This window comes from Chiloscyllium plagiosum, unplaced genomic scaffold (genome assembly GCF_037043375.1).
Source record: "Chiloscyllium plagiosum isolate Xiang-an unplaced genomic scaffold, Cpla_swu_hap1 HiC_scaffold_13, whole genome shotgun sequence".
NCBI classification, from domain to species: Eukaryota; Metazoa; Chordata; class Chondrichthyes; order Orectolobiformes; family Hemiscylliidae; genus Chiloscyllium; species Chiloscyllium plagiosum.
In genome coordinates, this window is record NW_028270151.1 from 59,951,909 (window position 1) to 59,974,104 (window position 22,196).

Sequence of the window (22,196 nt, forward strand, 5' to 3'; positions counted from 1 at the left end):
TCATTTATATAAATGATTTGGATGTGAACATAAAGGGAATAGTTAGTAAGTTTGTAGATGACACCAAAATTGGAGGTGTAGTGGACAGTGAAGAAGTTTACCTCAGATTACAATGGGATCTTGATCAGATGGGCCAATGGGCTGAGATGTGGCAGATGGAGTTTAAGTCAGATAAATGTGAGGTGCTGCATTTTGGGAAAGCAAATCTTAGCAGGACTTATACACTTAATGGTAAGGTCCTAGGGAGTGTTGCTGAACAAAAAGACCTTGGAGTGCAGGTTCATAGCTCCTTGAAAGTGGAGTCGCAGGTAGATAGGATACTAAAGAAGGTGTTTGGTATGCTTTCCTTTATTGGTCAGTGTATTGAGTACAGGAGTTGGGAGGTCATGTTGCGGCTGTACAGGACATTGGTTAGGCCACTGTTGGAATATTGCGTGCAATTCTAATCTTCCTATCGGAAAGATGTTGTGAAACTTGAAAAGATTCAGAAAAGATTTACAAGGATGTTGCCAGTGTTTGAGGATTTGAGCTATAGGGAGAAGTTGAATAGGCTGGGACTGTTTTCCTTGGAGTGTAGGAGACTGAGGTGTGACCCTTATAGAGGCTTCTAAAATCATGACGGGCATAGATAGGGTAAATAGACAAAGTCTTTGCCCTGGTGTTGGGGAGTCCAGAACTACAGGGCATAGATTAAGGGTGAGAGGGGAAAGATATAAAAGAGACCTAATGGCAACTTTTTCACACAGAGGGTGGTACATGTATGGAATGAGCTGCCAGAGGAAGTGGTGGAGGCTGGTACAATTGCAACATTTAAAAGGCGTTTGGATGGGTATGTGATTATGAAGGGTTTGGAGGGATATGGGCCAGGTGCTGGCAGGTGGGACTAGATTGGGTTGGGCTATCTGGTCTGCATGGACAAGTTGGACCGAAGGGTCTGTTTCCCTGATGTACATCTCTATGACTCAATGACTGCTCTATCACATCAGGATCGTTTTTATCTGGTGAATGGGAGTCTAGGGAACTGCACATCAATGAGGCAAAATATGTAATAATGAGATGTTAATGTATACAAACTCCTCTTGCCACACACTGGCAAGAATTTTGATTCACAGTTTAATAGTTGCGTGGAAAAGGGAAAGTTTTGATCTTGTCCTCAATGAGTCCTTGCTGGTCATTTCAAATGATTCCCTAACATATTAGCATTACCAGATTATTCAGGGGCTGGAAAGATTCTGCTGTGAGTTTCTGTTGAACTGGTAGTGTGCAATGTGACACAGAAATGAGTGTAAACTTGTCCACTGAAGATGAGATTAAAACCAATCTTAAACTGACCAACTAGAAATTGGAACTAGAAGATTAACATTTTCGATCAGATTCAGAGTGCAAATGGGGCCAAGTGAAAAGAGAAATCAGAACAAATTGGATCACGTTAATACATTAATCAAAGGCTAAGGTTGTCAAAAGGAAGATTTTTTTACAACAATAGGTTACGTCACTGACTTTCTGTTTTAAATTACCTGTTTTAAATTGAAATTCCATGGCTATTTCAGCATGATTAAAAAAGAAACAGGAGTTTGTCTTACATTTGCAAAGACAATTGCCCTTAAGCTACTGGTGTGAAACAGTTAGCTCAGCGTTAATGCCATTGCGGTATAATTTTGTAGTATCCTTGTTCTGCTTTCAATAGTTTTCTTTCCTGTTTCATTTTAATGATATCATGAATGATCTCTCTAACTATGTGTCTCTGTGTTTGTAATATTTCCAGTTTGTAGCTTTGCAAAACTCATTAATGACATGGCTTTTTTCCCTTTTTAATGGAAGGGTTCACACTGCAGCCTCAAAGTGCCAGGGACCTGGGTTTGATTTCATCCTCGGGTGGAGATTGGAGTTTGCATATTCTACCTGTGCCTGCATGAGTTTTCTCTGGTTTCCTCCTACAGAACAAAGATGTACAGATTAGGTGGACTGACCATGTTAAATTGCCCCATAACGTCTGGGGATGTGAAGGCTAGGTGGATTACAATGATAAAGATGCATGGTCACAATGATAGGGTAAGGGGGTGGGGGTGGGTGGGATGTGCTTTGGAAGGTTGATGTGGACTTGATAGGCTGAATAGCTTGCTTCCACACTGTAAAGTATTCTCTGATGGAGAATAAACTTACTTGACGGAAGGTCAAGGTGAAATTTACACCAACACATGTCTAACAGGCTGGTTGAAAATTGTCAAGACTTATTAACTATTTAGCTGCAAGATCCTATCATCAGCAAGTGATCGATGCCAATGTGAAACCTAAACATTCTGTAGGGTGTTTTTCAGTGGTTTGGTGTTTCATTTGTTTCTACCTTATAAGCAACAATGACCACAGTTTGGGAAGTGATCACATTCATATTTTTTTCAAATAAATAGTCATGCACAATGATATTTAATTTCTTATATTTCTCCTTTCTCCTGCAAAAACTAAGTATTATGCCAATTCTCATTCAGATGAAATCAGTAAGTTGCATTTTGTGAACCTCACCCATATGTTCATTACACATAAACTATAATATTTTTATATGAGTTTAATATGACAGCTATTTATTCCCACAGTTTTCCATAGATAACTAAAAATCATAATTATCTCATTATTGTTCTGGCTTAATACCATTGTATTTGCCTGTAGAGACAATATTGCAATGTTAAAGATTCAATTCTGTGATGATTTAATGGTCAACCTTGTTTTGGCTGAATTTTTTGTCCAACTCAGTTCACACATTTGGTCTATTTTGATATGCAATGCAAACAAATCCTTGTCAAAAATAATTCTAGCTCTAAAGAAAAGAAGATTGATTTGCATTTGATAGCGAAGGCACAGTACAACTGAGAGGAGTTTATCCTTTTTATTTCTGTTCAAAGGCACATTCAGTCTATTGTATCTGTAAGACCCCTTATTAGTCATAGTCATCCAGCACAGAAAAGGCCCTTCGGCCCATCGAGTCTTTTTGCCCGAAATGTCAATTCTCCTGCTCCTTGGATGCTGCCTGACCTGCTGTGCTTCTCCAGCACCACACTCTTGGCCCCGAATGCAATCATATCAACCTATCAACAGTTAAGCTTCCAAAACTGTTTCAAATAAATGTCCCAGGTAGTTGCATAATTTGAGTCAATGTCCAAAATGTACTAACTTGGTTGAGATTTTTGAGGAAGGGACAAAAAAGATTGATGAAGGCAGAGTGATGGACATTGTCTATAGGCGTTCAACATGGTTCTGAATGGTGGACTGGTTAACAAGTTTTGATCACATGGAATCCAAGGAGAGCAAGCAATTTGGATATAAAATTGGAGATAGAGGGTGATGGTGGAAGGACTGAAAAGCAGTGTGCTGCAAGGATTGGTGTTGGGTCCATTTTTTTTGTCATTTATATAAATGATTTGGATATGAATAAAGGAGGAATGGTTAGTAAATTTGCAGATGACACCAAACTTCGTGGTACAATGGGACTTTAATCAGATGGGATGAGGAGTGGCCGATGGAGCTTAATTTACATCAATATGAGGTGTTGCATTTTGGTAAGGCAAATCAGAGCAGGACCTATATACTTAATGGTAGAGTCCTGGGGAGTGCTGCTGAACAGAGAGAACTTGGGATCCAGTTCATAGGTATAGATCCCTGAGGGAGGAGTCACAGGTCGATAGGATAGTGAAGAGAGCATTTGGTATGCTTGTCTTTATTGGTCAGTGCATTGAGTATAGGAGTTGGGATGTCATGTTATGGTTGTACAAGACATTGATTAGGCCATTTTTGGAATAGAATCATAGAATCCCTACAGTGTGGAAACAGGCCATTAGGCCCAACAAGTCCACACAGATCCTCTGCAGAGTATCCCACCCAAGCCATGCTCCCACACTATTACTTTACATTACTCCTAACTAAAGTACCTAACCTACACATCTCTGGACACTTTGGGCAATTTAGCATGGCCAATTCACCTAACCTGCACATCTTTGGACCATGACAGGAAACCAGAGCACCTGGAGGAAACCCACGCAGACATGGGGAGAATATGCAAACTCCACAGAGACAGTTGCCCAAGGCTGGAATCGAACGCTGGCTTCCTGGTGCTGTGAGGCAACAGTGCTAACCACTGAGCCTGTTTTCAAATCTGGTCTCCCTGCTGTACAAAAGTTGTTAAATTTGAAAGGGTCCAGAAAAGATTTACATGGGTTGAAGGGTTTGACTGATAGGGAGAGGCTGAATAAGCTGGACTATTTTCCCTGGAGTATCAGAGGTTGAGGAGCAACCTTTTTGAGGTTTTTAAAAGTATGAGGGGTGTGGAAATGGTGAATAGCCACGGTCTTTTTCCCAGGGTAGGGGATTGCAAAATTCGAGGGCATAGGTTTAAGGTGAGAGGGGAAAGATATAAAAGGGATCTAAGGGGCAACCTTTTAATGCACAGGGTGTGCGTGTATGGAATGAGCTGCCAGACGAAGTGGTGAAGGCTGGTACAACTACAACATTTAAAAGACATCTGGATAGGCATATGAATAGGAAGGGTTGAGAGGGATATGGGCCAAGTGCTGGCAAATGGGACTAGATTAATTTGGGATATCTGGTTAGCATGGATGAGTTGGACTAAAGGGTCTGTTTCCATGCTGTACAACTTGGTGACTCTATAGATTCTAGACAAATCTTTACCTGAAAAATTAATTCCTCTTTTTAAACCAGATACTTTCCAAACTTTTCAAATGCAAATGATCAGCATTCACAATTTTCTTTCCAATAACCCACCTGTTTAAACCAGGATTGCAATCAGGTTTGTAACATAGCTCCTCTGCCAAGGGACTGAGCAACAATAACAATTTACATTCATTTAGTGAACATGAGCTTGAATGAGGTATGACACCGAAACATGTAAGGAACTATTGGGTCAAATGACCAAAAGCTTGGTCAATGAGATGATTTTCAGGAGTATCTTAAAGATAGAAAATGGGGTGGAGAAGCAGAAAGGTATTGCAAAAATAGTCCAGAGCTTAGGAAACAGACAACTGAAGGTACCAAGATTATGGTGATCACAATACGGGATGGTCAATCTTGCAAAATGTTACAGCCAATTCAAGAAGGACAAGAAGGGAACGTTCCATAGAATGTAATTTGTGACTTTGATAAGAGTTGCTTTAATCCTTGGTAGGGACTGAGTGGAGGGATACAAAGCAGGGAGACAGCTTGTGTTCCTGCTCCCAAATATTATCTAGTGCACCTATTAATGTAGGGTTGAAGATGCCCTAATGGCCACATAACTGAATGGATTGTTGACACTTACAGATACACTTATACATGACAATAGTCACTATGGCAAGGAAACATATGAATAGCTGGGACTCATTAGTCAGTATAAGACAGCATCTTTAGCCAAAGAGAGGAGAGAACTTGAGGGGAAAAAAATTGCAGTAATGATTTAGGTTTTGCACTGATCAAAAATGACTAAACAACTTTGAAATAATTAGATCAAGCAATTAATTAATTCGTCATCAACTTTTCTTAATGTATAATGTTTACTGAAAGGTGAATAAGCTACAAAATTACCAACAAGTTATAAGATCATATAGATGCAGGTTTAAGAATATTTATAATGTTCACCATAAAAATTCAAAGCTTTATCACTTGATGTTTTAAAAATATGAACTACTAATCTATAATTCCACTGACTGATTTTTCAAATTTGAAAGAGAACAACTTTATTTGAACCAGGACACATTGTTTCAAAATGACTGCATGACACCTGATCCACAAGACAGCCCAAGTTTCTAAAAGTCTCTGGTGTGGATTAGCAAAGGACATGTTGGTGCAATTCCCCTATAGAATTTCATATTTGACATTAATTCAATTACACTTATATATAGGGTGAGAAAACAGCATAAGCAACTGCCACCTCCTCTGCAGAAAGAGACAAAGGGAACCCATTGAAGCACATTACGTTAAAAAAAACGTAAAAGATTGCCCCTCCACGACTCCCTTCTATTCTGGATGTAGGTTTGCTCGCTGTTTCATCACCATACCAGGTAACATCTTCAATGAGCCTCCAAATGAGGCACTGGTGGTGTAGCCTGCTTTCTTAATGTGTCTTCGGGTTTCCATGGGTTGGTGATGTTATTTCCTGTATAGGTCACCCATACAGTGTATTCAAAAGAATGGGTACCCAATGAACATAGTCTGCCGATTTCTCAGTAACAAACCCAATCAAGCAGACAAAACACATCCAGAAACCCTAGCCATGCCCCCCCCCTACATCAAAGATATCTCAGAAATGACTACTCAGACCCCTTGGTATCATGGTAGCCCACAAAGCCACCAACACACTAAAACAGCAGCTAATGAACTTGAAATACCCTATATAGAAAACAAGCAAAACTATTGTCATCTACAAAATACCATGCAAGAACTGTAAGAAACACTACATTGGACAAACAGGCAGAAAACTAGCCACCAGGATACATGAACATCAACTAGCCACAAAACCACACGACCCACTCTCACTAGTATCCTTACATACAGATAAGGAAGGACACCACATCCATCCTAGGACAAGCCAAACAGAGACATGCACGAGAATTCCTAGAAGCATGGCATTCCAACTAGAACTCGATCAACAAACACATTGACTTGGATTTACCACCCCTGGAAAAAAAACAGGAAATGACATCGCCACAGGAAATGATGTCACCACAGGAAAGAAAATCACCAACCCAAGGAAACCCAAACATATAAATAGAAAGCGGGCTACACCACCAATGTCTCATTCAGAGGCTCATTGAAGATGTTACTTAGTATAGTGACAAAATGTCTGAAAAGGAACCTTCCAGCTCAGCGAGCAAACCTACATCCAGAATCTCAACCTGAGCTACAAATCTTCTCAAAACTTGCTAACTCCATTCTGTTTCTGGAACCTTGACAGTCCAGGCAAGGAGAGATCGAAACTACTCTGTGAATATGGATTACCTTCATGTATGCTAACTGCAAGCTAGCACATTGTAGAAAACCCACATGGGAAAAAAACCCAGCAATCTAATCTGTTTGTAACAGCAAGGCAATAGTATGAAGAAGCTCTGCAGAACAAAATAACTCAGCAGGTCTCTCTCTTAGCAGTTTTTCAAGCTTGGATCTAATGTTTTGTCACAAATAGAAGATATCAGAGATAGACTTTTTTAAAGAATGGAACTTGGAAGCGCCATAACCCACATTCTGGAAATGGATTTGGAGATGCCAGTGTTGGACTGGGGTGGACAAAGTTAAAAATCATACAACACCAAGTTATAGTCCAACAGGTTTATTTGGAAGCACTAGCTTTCGGAGCACTGCTCCTTCATCAGGTGGCTGTGAAGCAAAATCATAAGACGTAGAATTTATAGCAATGGGATTGCAGTGTCATGGAAAGTAATATTAAACAAATTTAGCTTAAGTCTTTCATCCTCTAGAATGATCATATTAGTTTTGGTTCTTTCATATGTAAATCCCAGAACTTCTTAAAAGTTACATTCTCAAGATAGCTTTAACAATAGGTACCATCTCAGCTCATTGAAAGTGTGAGGTTAAAGTCTGTCTGTGTCCCAATGTTAGGTCAGACTGATTCTATTTCTAAAGTGGAATTTATAGTATCTTACATGGACTTATGCAGTTTTTGAGCAAAATAAAATGTAATTCTCCAAGTACAAATTCACCCCACAAACTTCCTTGTATTCCATGTAGGGGAGACCCAGTAAGTGTGTGTGTATGTGTGGGGTGGGGGGGAATGTCTGTGAAACAGTAAGTGTGTGTGGGTATAACAGGGTATAAGTCTGCGAGAGTGTGTGTTTGTGGATGTCAGTGAGAGGGGGTGCATATGAGAGCTTGTGTATGAGAGACGGTCTGCGTGAATGTGTGGGTATGTAGGAGTGAGTGTGCGCGCTTGTGTGCATGTAAGACAGAGAGAGTGTATAGTGTAGTGGGGGTCACCTGTAGTGTGACAGGAACCCCAGGTCCTAGTTGAGGCGATCCACATGGGTACTGAACTTGGTTCTCAGCCTCTGCTCAGTCACTTTGCGTTGTTGCCTGTCCCGAAGTCCAAAAACTACATAAGTCCATGTAAAATACTGTGAATCCCACTTTAGAAATAGAATCAGTCTGACCTAACATTGGGACACAGACAGACTTTAACTGCACACTTTCGATGAGCTGAGATGGCACCTATTGTTAAAACTATCTTGAGAATGTAACTTTAAAAAAAAAGTTCTGGGATTTACATATGAAGGAACTGAAACTGACATGATCATTCTAAAAGCTGAAAGACTTAAGCTAAATTTGTTTAATATTACATTCCATGACACTGCAATCCTGTTGCTATAAATTCTACGTCTTATGATTTTGCTCCACAGCTCACCTGATGAAGGAGCAGCGCTTTGAAAGCTAGTGCTTCCAAATAAACCTGTTGAACAATAACCTGATGTGTTTTTATCTCTGGAAATTCACTAATTCTCCTTTTAAAAGTGACTGTCACCACAAGTATAACCAGCTTACATTGGCCACAATACCCACTGGAATGTCAAGACTGCTTTTTTCTCTCTTAGACTTTAAAATTTTAATTCCTCTTTCTCCATCATGTAGCTTGTTATATTTGCTTACTTGCTATGATATACAGGTATATGTGTGTTGTGCACATGCCACGGTATTTGGAAAGGATTTTACCTTTTTAATAATGTTTACACTTTTAACTCATTGAGTTTCAAAAATAAAACAAGCTCCTTACTTGCAACCTAGGAGATCTGTATGGCTTGATCTTCATAACTTTACCCATGTTTAAATATAACTGAATTAAAAAATTTAAAGAAAATTCCATTTGGCAAAGCTCAGGAGTGAAAAGGAGAATTTATTTACCCCTCTGGACTTGGTTGTGGCACTTAAGTTATTGATTCAGGTATAAATTCAGTCAAAACCCCCACGTTTCCATAGTAACTCTGAAAACTGCAAATACATTGTGATGTTCTGAAAATGCAGATCCATAGTTCGCAAACTGCCAACTTACCAAGTACAAAAAGCAAAATTCTTTCTCATTTTCTGCAATTTATTACAATCAAATGGAACCTTTAGAGATGTTTTCTGAACAGTCTAGTGAATTCTCTCATGCTCAGTGGTGAACTTTTGGGCAGAGAATGTGAAGTAACGGTGCTGAAAGAGAAATGCAATCTCCTATTTCAGTAAGTCAGGCACACTTGAGTGTGGGAATTAAAGTATTTGCAAACTAGTCTTGATATTTTGCTTCCTAAATTATTTTACAATTAGCAAACTTAGGATTTTAAAAGTAACAAAATAAAATGGCTTCACATTATAAGTATATCATAGGAAACAAATTTTATTTTTATTTTACATATTTGTACATAACATTTCCAGATAACATTTCTGAATCCAATTGACTGAAATTATATTAACACACTTTAAAATGGTTGAGTCAGGTAATCAACATTTACAAAATGTTGAAAACTTATTAAAGTGACCTAATCACCAATAGCTACAACTTCACTACAAGGCAGGCATGTATTCTTTGACTTTAATAGCACCTTTAAATAAAGTTCATTTGTTTAAAACTACCATCTGTGAAGAATAAAAAGAGGTCCATGGTAAAATACTGTTTAACTAAAATCCAAGCAGTAAGAAGTTAGCTTCTCTTAACTACTTTATATATCTTCCAATTCTGCACATTTCAGTTTTACTAGATTGCATATCAGTTACCAACATTTTACTGAAATGCCCGATACAACTCAGTGACAAATGTAATCATATTAAAATAAATTATAAAAGAAGCATAGGCCAATCACTGGACATAAAGCTTCAAACAGTACCAATGACTAACACTGATTTTCTTGAAGTGCACCATCTTGAGCGTCAGCATTTTACAACGACAGAAGCAAAGTAAAATCTAGCTTTTTTTTCCCCCTCTCGGATCTCGTGGCTTGTTGGAGGCATCTGAGTTTCACTTAGCTGTTGTTTTCTCTGCCATGTGCTTCTGCTGACTTTCAGCATGTCTGTAGAAAGAAAAAGAGAAGTCAAAGATCTCCGCAAGATTATGTCACATTTTGATAATCTTGCTCATTTTGATGTGTTTCCTTAAAGAAAACTTAACTGGGTATATAGATTTTATATTTACACTTATGGTTGGGGCTGAGAGAGTTGAGTGTTTAACAAAGTCATTCAAGCCAGTTTGTGCATATTGCCAATCTTCTGGTCTGACTGCAGAAAGCCATTCACTCTCATTATACTCAATTCAAAAAAAGGAAGTAATTTCAAGTGGTTTACATCCACTGGAGCAACTAGTCAGGCTTAATTGATAATTCTTGCTAATCTCTACAAAAGGGGAAGATCAGAAGTCAAATTACCAACTTCCAAATCAATCACAAATTAACAAAATGTGGAAACACATTTCTTTTGACAATATAGAAAAAATCTGGGCCAGTCAGTTGCTTGGATTCAGAGTAAACCTTGAACTGATACAATTATTCACACAAAGCATGTCAATGGAAAAGCAGATAAAGCATTTTTGCAAAGCTGAAGCTGAAAATCACAACTCAGACAGCAGTCTTTGGATACTGGCATTCAACCACTAGTTCCATCATTCTAAAATTGAGCCCAATCTGTTTTCCATTTGGAAGATAATAGAAAGCAAACATGTGCAACATCCAATTCACATAACAGGGAAGTTAAGATTGTCAGCTATCGCACAATGAGAAATTGTATAGTTAAGGTAAATTCTGGAGTGTCAGGTATTTAAGAACCATATGGGGGAAAAGCTAGTAGACAGTGATGTTACATTCCAGAGAACATAACATGTTAAATTACCAAGACTGCAGTAATTTGCTTTAATCCATGAGTTTCTGAACCACTGTATATAGGTATATATACTTATGATGCAGAGGAACTACACAGCACTGAAATTTCAAAACGGTCAATTCATCAAACCTGATTTTTTTACATTCTGCAGGAATGAAATGATGTGCACAAGAAAACAAAAGTGCAGCTCAACATAATTCCAAGAATGACAAGCCATATTAATATGGAAGTTGCAAAGAGGAAAGAACATGACTTTGAATTTGCAGAAATACCCATATCAGCAACAAGTCAGGTAAATGAGGACATGGATATGGTGTCCAACAATTTTATTAATTTGAAATAGGGTGTTGATATTGATAGCTTTATCTGGGCAATTTAATTGTGCATTGATTACCATTATAAGAGAAAAGGTGAAGGACAGTGATAGGTGCAATTTTTCAACTTCTCATGCTTATGATTTAACATCTGATTTCGGTTATCACATACACACTGACAGTGCTCCTCAAACTGGATGCTCATAGAAAGTAAGAATGCATGATTTTTGATAATATTTGCATTTTTTGGTTGAGGGACTTATTTCTGGAAATTATTCCTTGGGTTACTTGATTGGAATTGTAAAACTCTTAACCAGCAGGATCAAGGCAATGATTTTATGGCCTTATGATCAAAGATGAGCTGCCTCATATCTTGCTTCTATAACAAATGACCTGCTCAGTGAGTCAGTTTTGTAGCTACAATAGCTTGGTACAGTTTAATAAAACTCACAAATCTGAATACAATGCAATCAGCTATTTCCCACAAATGTTGCCGGTGTATCTTATTGAAACCATCACCATTAACTTCATAGCATTACCTGGCCATGGTGATCAAGATGCTAACAATGGGAAGTACACACAACATAAGGGGCAAAGTTGTCCGCATCTGGGAACTACAGTTAATCACAGATACACCAATCACTGGAATACCTCAGTGAGTAGGGGTGAGTAGGGCTGACACAATGATAGCAGATGGGTTTTTGAGGAGAAATAACAGATTGGCATTTTAATAGACAAGCAATAGAGGAAAGGGAAGGCCAGAAATGTGTTGTGGAACATTTGCTTGTTGATGCAGCAAAGTCAGCTGCCAAGGTTACTAAGCAATGGATGATCTTGTGTCTCTGTAGAATATGAATTCTTGTCAGGCAGAGGCCGATTGGGTTGATCCGGAGTGCAGTCGAGATACCCAAAGCAGTGACAAACTGTACATCAAATAGTGTTAAGGGTTAATGATTCACAGAGACTGACATATTTCAAACTACCAAGAGATTCAGCTAGTCAGGCAGCATGCAGAGAAGTCTGTATTTAAAATGGCAGAATCCAAGAGCAATGATTGAAGGATGAAGGAGAGGTAATGGCTACTATGACTTGTTGGGACCTTAACAGGAGGTGCACGTGCACGCTGTTGCACAATATACAGAATTATGGCCACTACAGGGTAGCCAATTCCTCAGGCCCTTTCCATACAGCCCACGTCTTGCAGACTAGTTACATGACTAACTCTTTGAGTAGGGTTTGCAGGTGAGTTTTAAAACAATATCTTTTACACTTCCTGGAAATCATGTACAAATTTTGCAAGAGTTCCGCATTTTAATCAACTTTTATGTTTAAACCTCCCGCATACTTTTTGTTTTAGTTTCAGTATACACAAGCTAGCTTTGCAAAGAAGTCCCCTGCTAACCTTGCATGACAGAAATCTAACAATTCCAGTTAGCTAAAGTATCTCGGCTTTTTAAGAGGATGAAAATGTTTCAGGGAAAATACATAGGAATGCAATGAGAGTGCAAAATGTCACCAAATGCCAAATGATCCACTGGGGAAGTACAGAACTGCCCAGTTGAAACTGCGACAGGAAAAAGTAAACTACTCGTGTTCAAACCTACACCAACCTGGTAAGGTCTTCTATGTCCACCAGCATGGCATCTTGTTCCATGTGCAGCTCATCCCTAATAAGTAGAAGCTGGACCAACTCTTCATTTAAACCTGATTTAAAAGTATACACATTAATTCATATGATTTGCACCATAATTGTTGTTTATCTTTTCAATAACAGTTAATCTGTTTTATGAGAACTGAACAAGCTTTATCATTGACTAATAAGTGGCAACTAAATAAATGCAAAAGTGAAAATTTGCAGAAACATTTTTGTGAATATTGAGAATTGAGAGTCTTCAGTACCAGCTCAAACCTCTACACACAATAGTAACATGCATTGTTTTAGATGGAAAATGTAAAATAGCAAAGGGCTGTCTAATATTTTGAGGACTTAAATAGTATTCTACTGAAAGACAGGCACTTTGTTGAAAAACAAAATGTTCAATTTTTAGTTGTATAGAAATATAAATGATTATTAAATAACAGAAGCAAATATTGATATCTTTACAATTGGAATTTGGGCTAGTTCATTCTAAGAACTTTTGATACATTACAGATTAGATGTCCGAAATCAGGCACCTTCTGGACCGAGTACTAGATTTTTGATTGCCCATTACCAAGGAATTGAAGCATCATAAGCCTATAATAGATTTCTGATCGGTGTTTAAATAATGCATATACCCACAAGACACATGCATACACCACTACACACATTGTCAATTAAAATCTGTCCATTATCATTACTCAGTTTTCTGTCACTCAGCCAATTTTCTACCCAGTTTCAATATTGTCTTCCATTCCATGGACTTTAATTTTAGTCAACAATCTGTTAATGACTTTATCAAAGGTCCTTCAGGATAGACATTTCTCTGCTTTAGTTTGCAAAATCAATCAAACTCATCAGGAATGAACTACCTTGTACAAATCCTTGTTGGCCCTCTCTGATCAGCTGAAAATGTTCATGTGTTCGACCACCCTATCATAATTACAGACTTTAGGAATGCCCGGACAACAGATGTTAGGCTTCCTGCCCTGTAATTCACTGGTATCCTTTTGTCACCTTTTTTAAATAGTGGAAGATCAGCATGTAATCCATTCTGACACCCAGTTCTACCATGTACATATGATAAGAAAAGTGATCTAGATTTGGTGAAAGATTCCTATCATTACAGCCTATATTTCAGTTATACTATTCCTTATTTAATGCGAACATATGTAGTCTTATAAAAGTGAAGGAAGTTGTTGGAATGGTAAGTGCATGTACATAAAGGTGGAGAAGGAAACAGCAATTTAAAAGTAACCAAGAATTGTAAATTTAATATTCTCTACATTTTACAGTATATATATTTATTTTCTGCTCCATTTTCAATGTTTATAACCTTTGAATTTTTTTTTATGATTGGTAACTGTTCCTATTGAAAGGATAACAGGAAGCGTCTCCAGATCCAATCAACATTTATTCCTCAAACAATCCATCAACTGGTGAATTATTTCTCTGATATTTGTAGCATCTTGCTATATGCAGACTGAATACTGTATTAGCTTACAACAGTGATTACACTTCCAAAAAGGGTACTTTTGGATGTGCTGACAATTTGAATGGCTATAAAAACACAAGTTCCTTTCCTCCCTAGCACAACTGTGATGATGCACCCAACACACATATTTCAGTTTCATGACATTTTGTCAACTAAACCATAATTCAGTTGGTCACCTCTTCATCAAACTGACAGGCTTCGGTAATAGTAAAGATAAATAGAGTTTAGTTCGTACTGCTATTCACTCACTGCATCTTCCATCTTTCAGCAGATGGAAATGTCAAGACAATGTCCATTTAGGAAATAGTACATTCTGCCTAACCAATAATTATCTCATGACTGGCTATTCTTCATCACATTCAAACGTGTCTCACTGAGCGCCGAACCTGTGGGTTACATTTAAACTTTTTTCTATAACGTCTGAAATCAGACACAAGTTTTAAATAAGGTTTACAAAATGGATTTGACAAACTTTATTTGTGCTACGCATCGTAATTACATCGGGTCAAGTTAGGAGAATTTCAGTGAGACTCATCCTTCCATCAAAATTGTATTAGCTCTGGCAAACCCTGCCTCAGATCTCACTTGATTCCAATTTACTGAAACAGCATTATTCTTACATGCTTCACCATTTTCATGCAAGGTAATCAAAGGACACAGTGTCTCTTAAAAAGACCAAGATTAAGTATGAATCAGCAATAAGTTCTTCAGTCTTTCTAAAATAGGAAAGGTAAGTTATTTGAAACAATCAGAGGCAAAGTACAAGTCAGCATGGTTATCTTTAGAAGTATCACTGGATAATTAATGTAATAATTACACAGAACTATGGACTAAAGTCCAATGGAAATCCAGACTGAAGACTAAAGGCTAAATACTTTATTCAGTCTTGACTTTTCCACACAATGAAAATTTGATAAAATCCTAAGAAATTCTACTTTCAACATTTTCATTTTGTGAAAGGTGAAAAATGCTAATGGCTATAGCACGTACAAAACAAAGACAAATATATAACAAGTGCAAGTGAAGTTATTGGAATAATGATTGATTGATGTTTCAAGATTGAGAATCAAATACCACTAGAGGGCAGAATGACTTTACAAGCTGCAGACTATAGCTATTTTAATCAAGCTGTTCAGACATGTTCTGATACATGCTTGGGGTAGTGGAAATTGAAGCTTCTGGCCCACAGGTAAGGACATTACTACAGTGCCAGAAGAGTCCTAGCTGCAGGCTATTAGATGATCAAGAACTCTCACCTTGAGAAGAGAGAGATAAGTATAGAAAAAGGTTTTGAAATAAAAGCTGTTGTGCAGGTATCATTTGATGTGAACTGAAGTTTAAAATGAAAGAACATTCACATGGAGATGTTTGTGGTGCAGGAGTAGATATTCAGGTAAAAATGACACTGGTTCGTTTTGTATGTGCTGTAGAAAATCTTTGCTAACATTGCATCCATTCTTACTGATGTTCAGTCTATGCAGAAATCTGAACCTTGACTGGGTTATGTTGACCTAATTTAACTGACTTCCTTAATTTATCCTAGAAACCATAGTTCAGTGACACGATATAGTACAGTGAACACCAATCTTACCATTTATGTTTTGATTTAATTTCAGATACTTCATTATTGGTTTTTAAATGTAGAATGGAAGATGACCTTTTATTCTGAAGAAATATTAAAAGTAAATAATTTATGTAGGTGCTATGCATTTTCATCTAGATCAGGTGTACACTGAAACAATTCTGAAATTTACACTTCTGAAATTCTGTGCTTACTCCAGCTTAAAACATTTCTACCATATGTTTTAGTATTCAAGCTCCATCAGTTGTATCCATTAAATTTGAAAGCATCCAATTTTTGTTTTAAACAATGCAGGACTACTCCCTATTCTTCAGGTTATCCCAACAAAGCAGTTCTTCTACAATGGAATGCATGGCATGCAGTTGGATACTACATACATGTAAAACTCCCAGAAAGTAAACAACAAGTTTTTAAACTCTACTTAGCAAATGAGAACGGGTCCCTTGGAATCCTGCAGATTAGTAATCTTTGTGATCCCAGGGGTTGATGAATCCTAATTTTGAGCTGCTGAACTAAACTGACCCTCAGAGGTCTCAGTGGGGCTGAAGCATGAGGCCCACTATTAGCTTCCAAGATTGTAAATGACTGTTTAAACAAAACTAACTTATTATATTGAAATTATATTGTAACTGCTACAGTATATTAAGTGAAAACATTTATAGAAATTTGACTTTGAAAAAGCCCTCCTGTAGTAATTTATTCAACAGGCTAATCTTGATTTTTTTTCAACAAGAATCTGGCAGAATCACTTTAACAAATGCTTTATTCTTTTGTCTCTAAGCATTAATTTTCAGTTCCATTCATGTTTGTACTATTTTTCTCAGCCTAATTTTAAAGAAGCCCTTTCTCATGTCAAAATATTTACCAAACTACATTTAATTTGGAGAGGACAGATTACTAGGTTACATTTCTAGAATTAATATATATCATACTATTTATGATATAATCAAAATGCTTTACAGACTAGAAATAAAACTTCATAAAATATGGATAGACAGCTGTCTGAAGTGTTACTGTTAATGCTTCAGCGATTTGCTTCCCATCACAAAACTAGGTCACAGAGAAGATAACAAATAAGAATATGGGTCACAAAAGAAATGTTTTAACTGTAAAAACAGTTGCTCAGGTTGAAGGAGAGAAAAGATTTTCGTACTGCATTAAAATGGTCTTTGTTATTATAAGTCTATCAAAGGTTAGGGTGGAGGCTAGTACAATTGCAACATTTAAAAAGCATTTGGATGGATACATTAGTAGGAAGGATTTGGAGGGATATGGGCCGGGTGCTGGCAGGTGGGACTAGACTGGGTTGGAATATCTGGTCAGCATGGACGGGTTGGACCGTAGAGTTATAGAGATGTACAGCATGGAAACAGACCATTCGGTCCAACCCGTCCATGCCGACCAGATATCCCAACCCAACCTAGCCCCACCAGCCAGCACCCGGCCCAACTCTGTGGGAAGCTAGAGAAGTGATTGCTGGACCTGTTGCTGAGATATTTGTATCATCGATAGTCACAGATGAGGTGCCGGAAGACTGGAGGTTGGCTAACGTGGTGCCACTGTTTAAGAAAGGTGGTAAGGACAAGCCAGGGAACTATAGACCAGTGAGCCTAACATGAGTGATGGGCAAGTTGTTGGAGGGAATCCTGAGGGACAGGATGTACATGTATTTAGAAAGGCAAGGACTGATTAGGGATAGCCAACATGGTTTCTTACGTGGGAAATCATGTCTCACAAATTTGGTTGAGTTTTTTGAGGAAGTAACAAAGAGGATTGATGAGGGCAGAGTGGTAGATGTCATCTATATGGATTTCAGTAAGGTGTTTGACAAGGTTCCCCATGGGAGACTGATCAGCAAGGTTAGATCTCACGGAATACAGGGAGAACTAGCCATTTGGATACAGAACTGGCTCAAAGGTAGAAAACAGAGGGTGGGTGGTGGAGGGTTGTTTTTCAGACTGGAGGCCTGTGACTAGTGGAGTGCCACAAGGATCGGTGCTGGGTCCTCTACTTTTTGTCATTTACATAAATGATTTGGATGCGAGCATAAGAGCTACAGTTAGTAAGTTTGCAGATGATACCAAAATTGGAGGTGTAGTGGACAGCGAAGAAGGCTGCCTCAGATTATAACAGGATCTTGACCAGATGGGCCAATGCTGAAAATGTGTTGCTGGTAAAGCACAGCAGGTCAGGCAGCATCCAAGGAACAGGAGAATCGAAGTTTCGGGCATAAGCCCTTCATCAGGAATGAGGAAAGTGTGTTCAGCAGGCTAAGATAAAAGGTAGGGAGGAGGGACTTGGGGGAGGGGCATTGGAAATGTGATAGGTGGAAAGAGGTCAAGGTGAGGGTGATAGGTTAGAGTGGGGTGGGGGCGGACAGGTCAGGAAGAAGATTGTAGGTTAGGAGGGCGGTGCTGAGTTCGAGGGATTTGACTGAGACAAGATGGGGGGAGGGGAAATGAGGAAACTGGTGAAATCCGAGTTCATCCCTTGTGGTTGGAGGGTTCCCAGGCAGAAGATGAGGCGCTCTTCCTCCAACCGTCGTGTTGTTGTGGTCTGGCGGTGGAGGAGTCCAAAGACCTGCATATCCTTGGTGGAGTGGGAGGGGGAGTTGAAGTGTTGGGCCACAGGGTGGTTGGGTTGGTTGGTCCGGGTGTCCCAGAGGTGTTCTCTGAAGCGCTCTGCAAGTAGGCGGCCTGTCTCCCCAATATAGAGGAGGCCACATTGGGTGCAGCGGATGCAATAGATAATGTGTGTGGAGGTGCAGGTGAATTTCTGGCGGATATGGAAGTTTCCTTTGGGCCTTGGAGGGAAGTGAGGGGGGAGGTGTGGGCGCAAGTCTTGCATCTCCTGCGGTTGCAGGGGGAGGTGCCGGGAGTGGAGGTTGGGTTGGTGGGGGGTGTGGATCTGACGAGGGAGTCACGGAGGGAATGGTCTTTACGGAACGCTGATAGGGGAGCGGAAGGAAATATATCCCTGGTGGTGGGATCCGTTTGGAGGTGGCGGAAATGACGGCAGATGATACGCTGTACATGGAGATTGGTGGGGTGGTAGGTGAGGACCAGTGGGGTTCTGTCCTGGTGGCGGTTGGAGGGGCGGGGCTCAAGGGCGGAGGAGCGGGAAGTGGAAGAGATACGGTGGAGGGCATCGTCGACCACGTCGGGGGGGAAATTGCGGTCCTTGAAGAAGGAGTCCACCTGGGTTGTACAGTATTGGAACTGGTCCTCCTGGGAGCAGATGCGGCGGAGACGAAGGAATTGGGAGAATGGGATGGCGTTTTTACAGGGGGCAGGGTGGGAGGAGGTGTAGTCCAGGTAGCTGTGGGAGTCGGTCGGTTTGTAGTAGATGTCGGTGTTGATTCGGTCACCCGAGATAGAAATAGAGAGGTCTAGGAAGGGGAGGGAGGAATCTGAGACTGTCCAGGTGAATTTGAGGTCGGGGTGGAAGGTGTTGGTGAAGTGGATGAACTGTTCAACCTCGTCGTGGGAGCACGAGGCGGCGCCGATACAGTCATCGATGTAGCGGAGGAAAAGGTTGGGGATGGGGCCAGTGTAGTTGCGGAAGATGGATTGTTCCACATATCCTACGAAGAGGCAGGCATAGCTGGGGCCCATGCGGGTACCAATGGCTACTCCTTTCGTTTGGAGGAAGTGGGAGGATTGGAAAGAGAAGTTGTTCAGGGTGAGGACCACTTCCATCAGTCGGAGGAGGGTGTCAGTGGAAAGGTACTGGTTGGTACGGCGGGAAAGGAAGAAGCGGAGGGCTTTGAATCCTTCGTGATGGGGGATGGAGGTGTAAAGGGACTGGATGTCCATGGTGAAGATAAGGCGTTGGGGACCGGGGAAGCGAAAATCATGGAGGAGGTGGAGGGCATGGGTGGTGGCCCGGACATAGGTGAGTTCTTGGACTAAGGGGGACAGGACCGTGTCGAGGTATGCAGAGATGAGTTCGGTAGGGCAGGAGCAGGCTGAGACAATGGGTCGGCCAGGGCAGTCAGGTTTGTGGATTTTGGGCAGGAGGTTGAAAAGGGCGGTGCGGGGTTGTGGGACAATGAGGTTAGAGGCGGTGGATGGGAGATCCCCTGAGGTGATGAGGTCATGGATGGTCTAGGAGATGATGGTTTGGTGGTGGGAGGTGGGGTCATGGTCAAGGGGGCAGTAGGAAGAGGTATCTGCGAGCTGGTGTTTGGCCTCAGCAGTGTAAAGGTCAGTGCGCCAAACTACTACCGCACCTCCCTTGTCAGCTGGTTTGATAGTGAGGTTGGGGTTGGAACGGAGGGAGTGGAGGAGTTCAGGTGGCAGTTAATATCGCGGCGGCAGTTGGCTATGAAGAGGTCGAGGGCAGGTAGGAGGCCAGCACGGGGTGTCCAGGTGGATGGGGTGTGTTGGAGGCGGGAGAAGGGGTGGTCAGAGGGTGGACGAGAATCTTGGTTGAAGTAGTACGCGCGGAGGCGAAGGTGGCGGAAGAATTGTTCGATGTCATGCCGCGTGTTGAACTCATTAATCTGAGAGTAGAGGGGAATGAAGGTGAGGCCTCTGCTGAGGACTGATCTTTCATCCTCAGAGAGGGGTAGGTCTGGAGGGATGGTGAAAACACAGCAGGGCTGGGAGTTAGGACCTGGTGTGGGGCTGGAGCTGGGTGTGGGGGCGGGGTTAGGCCTGGGGGCGGGGACGGAGATCGGCGTGGGGGCGGAGTTGGGCGTGGTGATGGAGATCGGCGAGGGGGCGGGGTTGGACGTGGTGACGGAGATCGGCGTGGGGGCGGGGTTAGCCATGCTGTCGGAGATCGGCGAAGGGGCGGGGTTAGGCGTGGTGACGGAGATCGTCGTGGGGGCGGGGTTAGGCGTGGTGAGGGCTGAGAAGTGGCAGATGGAGTTTAATTCAGATAAATGCGAGGTGCTGCATTTTGGGAAAGCAAATCTTAGCAGGACTTATACACTTAATGGTAAGGTCGTAGGGAGTGTTGCTGAACAAAGAGAGCTTGGAGTGCAGGTTCATAGCTCCTTGAAAGTGGAGTCGCAGGTCGATAGGATACTAAAGAAGGTGTTTGGTATGCTTTTCTTTATTGGTCAGAGTATTGAGTACAGGAGTTGGGAGGTCATGTTGCAGCTGTACGGGACATTGGTTAGGCTACTGCTGAAATATTGCGTGCAATTCTGGTCTCCTTCCTATCAGAAAGATGTTGTGAAACTTGAAAGGGTTCAAAAAAGATTTACAAGGATGTTGCCAGGGTTGGAGGATTTGAACTATAGGGAGAGGCTGAACAGGCTGGGGCTGTTTTCCCTGGAGCGTCGGAGGCTGAGGGGTGACCTTATAGAGGTTTACAAAATTATGAGGGGCATAGATCGGGTAAATAGGCAAAGTCTTTTCCCTGGGGTTGGGGAGTCCAGAACTACAGGGCATAGGTTTAGGGTGAGAGGGGAAAGATATAAAAGAGACCTACAGGGCAACTTTTTCACGCAGAGGGTGGTAAATGTATGGAATGAGCTGCCAGAGGAAGTGGCGGAGGCTGGTACAATTGCAACATTTAAGAGACTAAAGAGTCTGTTTCTGTGCTGTACGTCTTTATGACTGTATGAACAGCTGAATTTAGACCAATGGATCTGAACAGTTTAGAAGCTATTTTTCAAATTATGCCACCATGCTAGTCAACAGTTTGAGTGGTTTTTTTGGTTCTTTTAACTCTATACATGAAAATGGTATTTCCTTAAAACAAAGGGTGAAGCCTTATAATGGCCTGAATGGCTGGAAAATTGGGGCTATTGTGTAAAAAGTCGAGTGAGGCCTTTCTCATTGTTAGACTGCATTTTCCAACAAAGGTCCAGACTTGGAGCTGAGATTCTTGCCATGGCGTGGTGAGATGCTAATTAGCAGGAGATTATCACCCTCACTGACTGCAGAGCTCACCTCATTATTCTGCAGCTTCCTATCCTACTTTCCGATGCAAGGAAACAAATGCTGCAAATTCTTGACATTCTTGACATGGCCGTCTGAACAGGTCGTCCTTGTTCCTCCAACCACATCCGGGTGCACTCCATGGACCTTAGCACCTGATACTTGCCAGCCTCTCTGACACTTCACACACAAGGCCATGCAACTAGCTAACAGATTGGATTGGGCTGTATCTCAGGGTGTCCACTTCCTCTCTTAGTGCTCACACACTATGAGTCTACCTGGAAGCTCACAATGTCCTTGCTTTTCCCATTCTGCCCTCTCAGCCAGACCTACCAAGCTTACAGTCCTTCTATTTTACCACATCATTTCATTCAGACAAAGACAGGAAGCTTGTCATAGTCGATATGTCACAGTACGATAGGGCAACAACTGACAC

General features: G+C 40.8%; 1 protein-coding gene across 2 annotated transcripts in view; it reads right to left on the reverse strand.

Annotated features, from left to right (window-relative positions):
* Positions 1 to 9,346: 9,346 nt before the first annotated feature.
* Positions 9,347 to 22,196, reverse strand: part of schip1 (schwannomin interacting protein 1) — an 842,409-nt gene continuing 829,559 nt past the window's right edge. For both annotated transcript variants that reach the window (XM_043702129.2, XM_043702130.2), the window contains 2 exons: positions 12,761 to 12,854; positions 9,347 to 10,034 (listed from right to left, as the gene is read on the reverse strand). In XM_043702129.2, the coding sequence (XP_043558064.1) occupies positions 9,983 to 10,034; positions 12,761 to 12,854 (146 nt within the window). In that variant the 3' untranslated portion in view covers positions 9,347 to 9,982. The remainder of the gene's footprint in view (positions 10,035 to 12,760; positions 12,855 to 22,196) is intronic.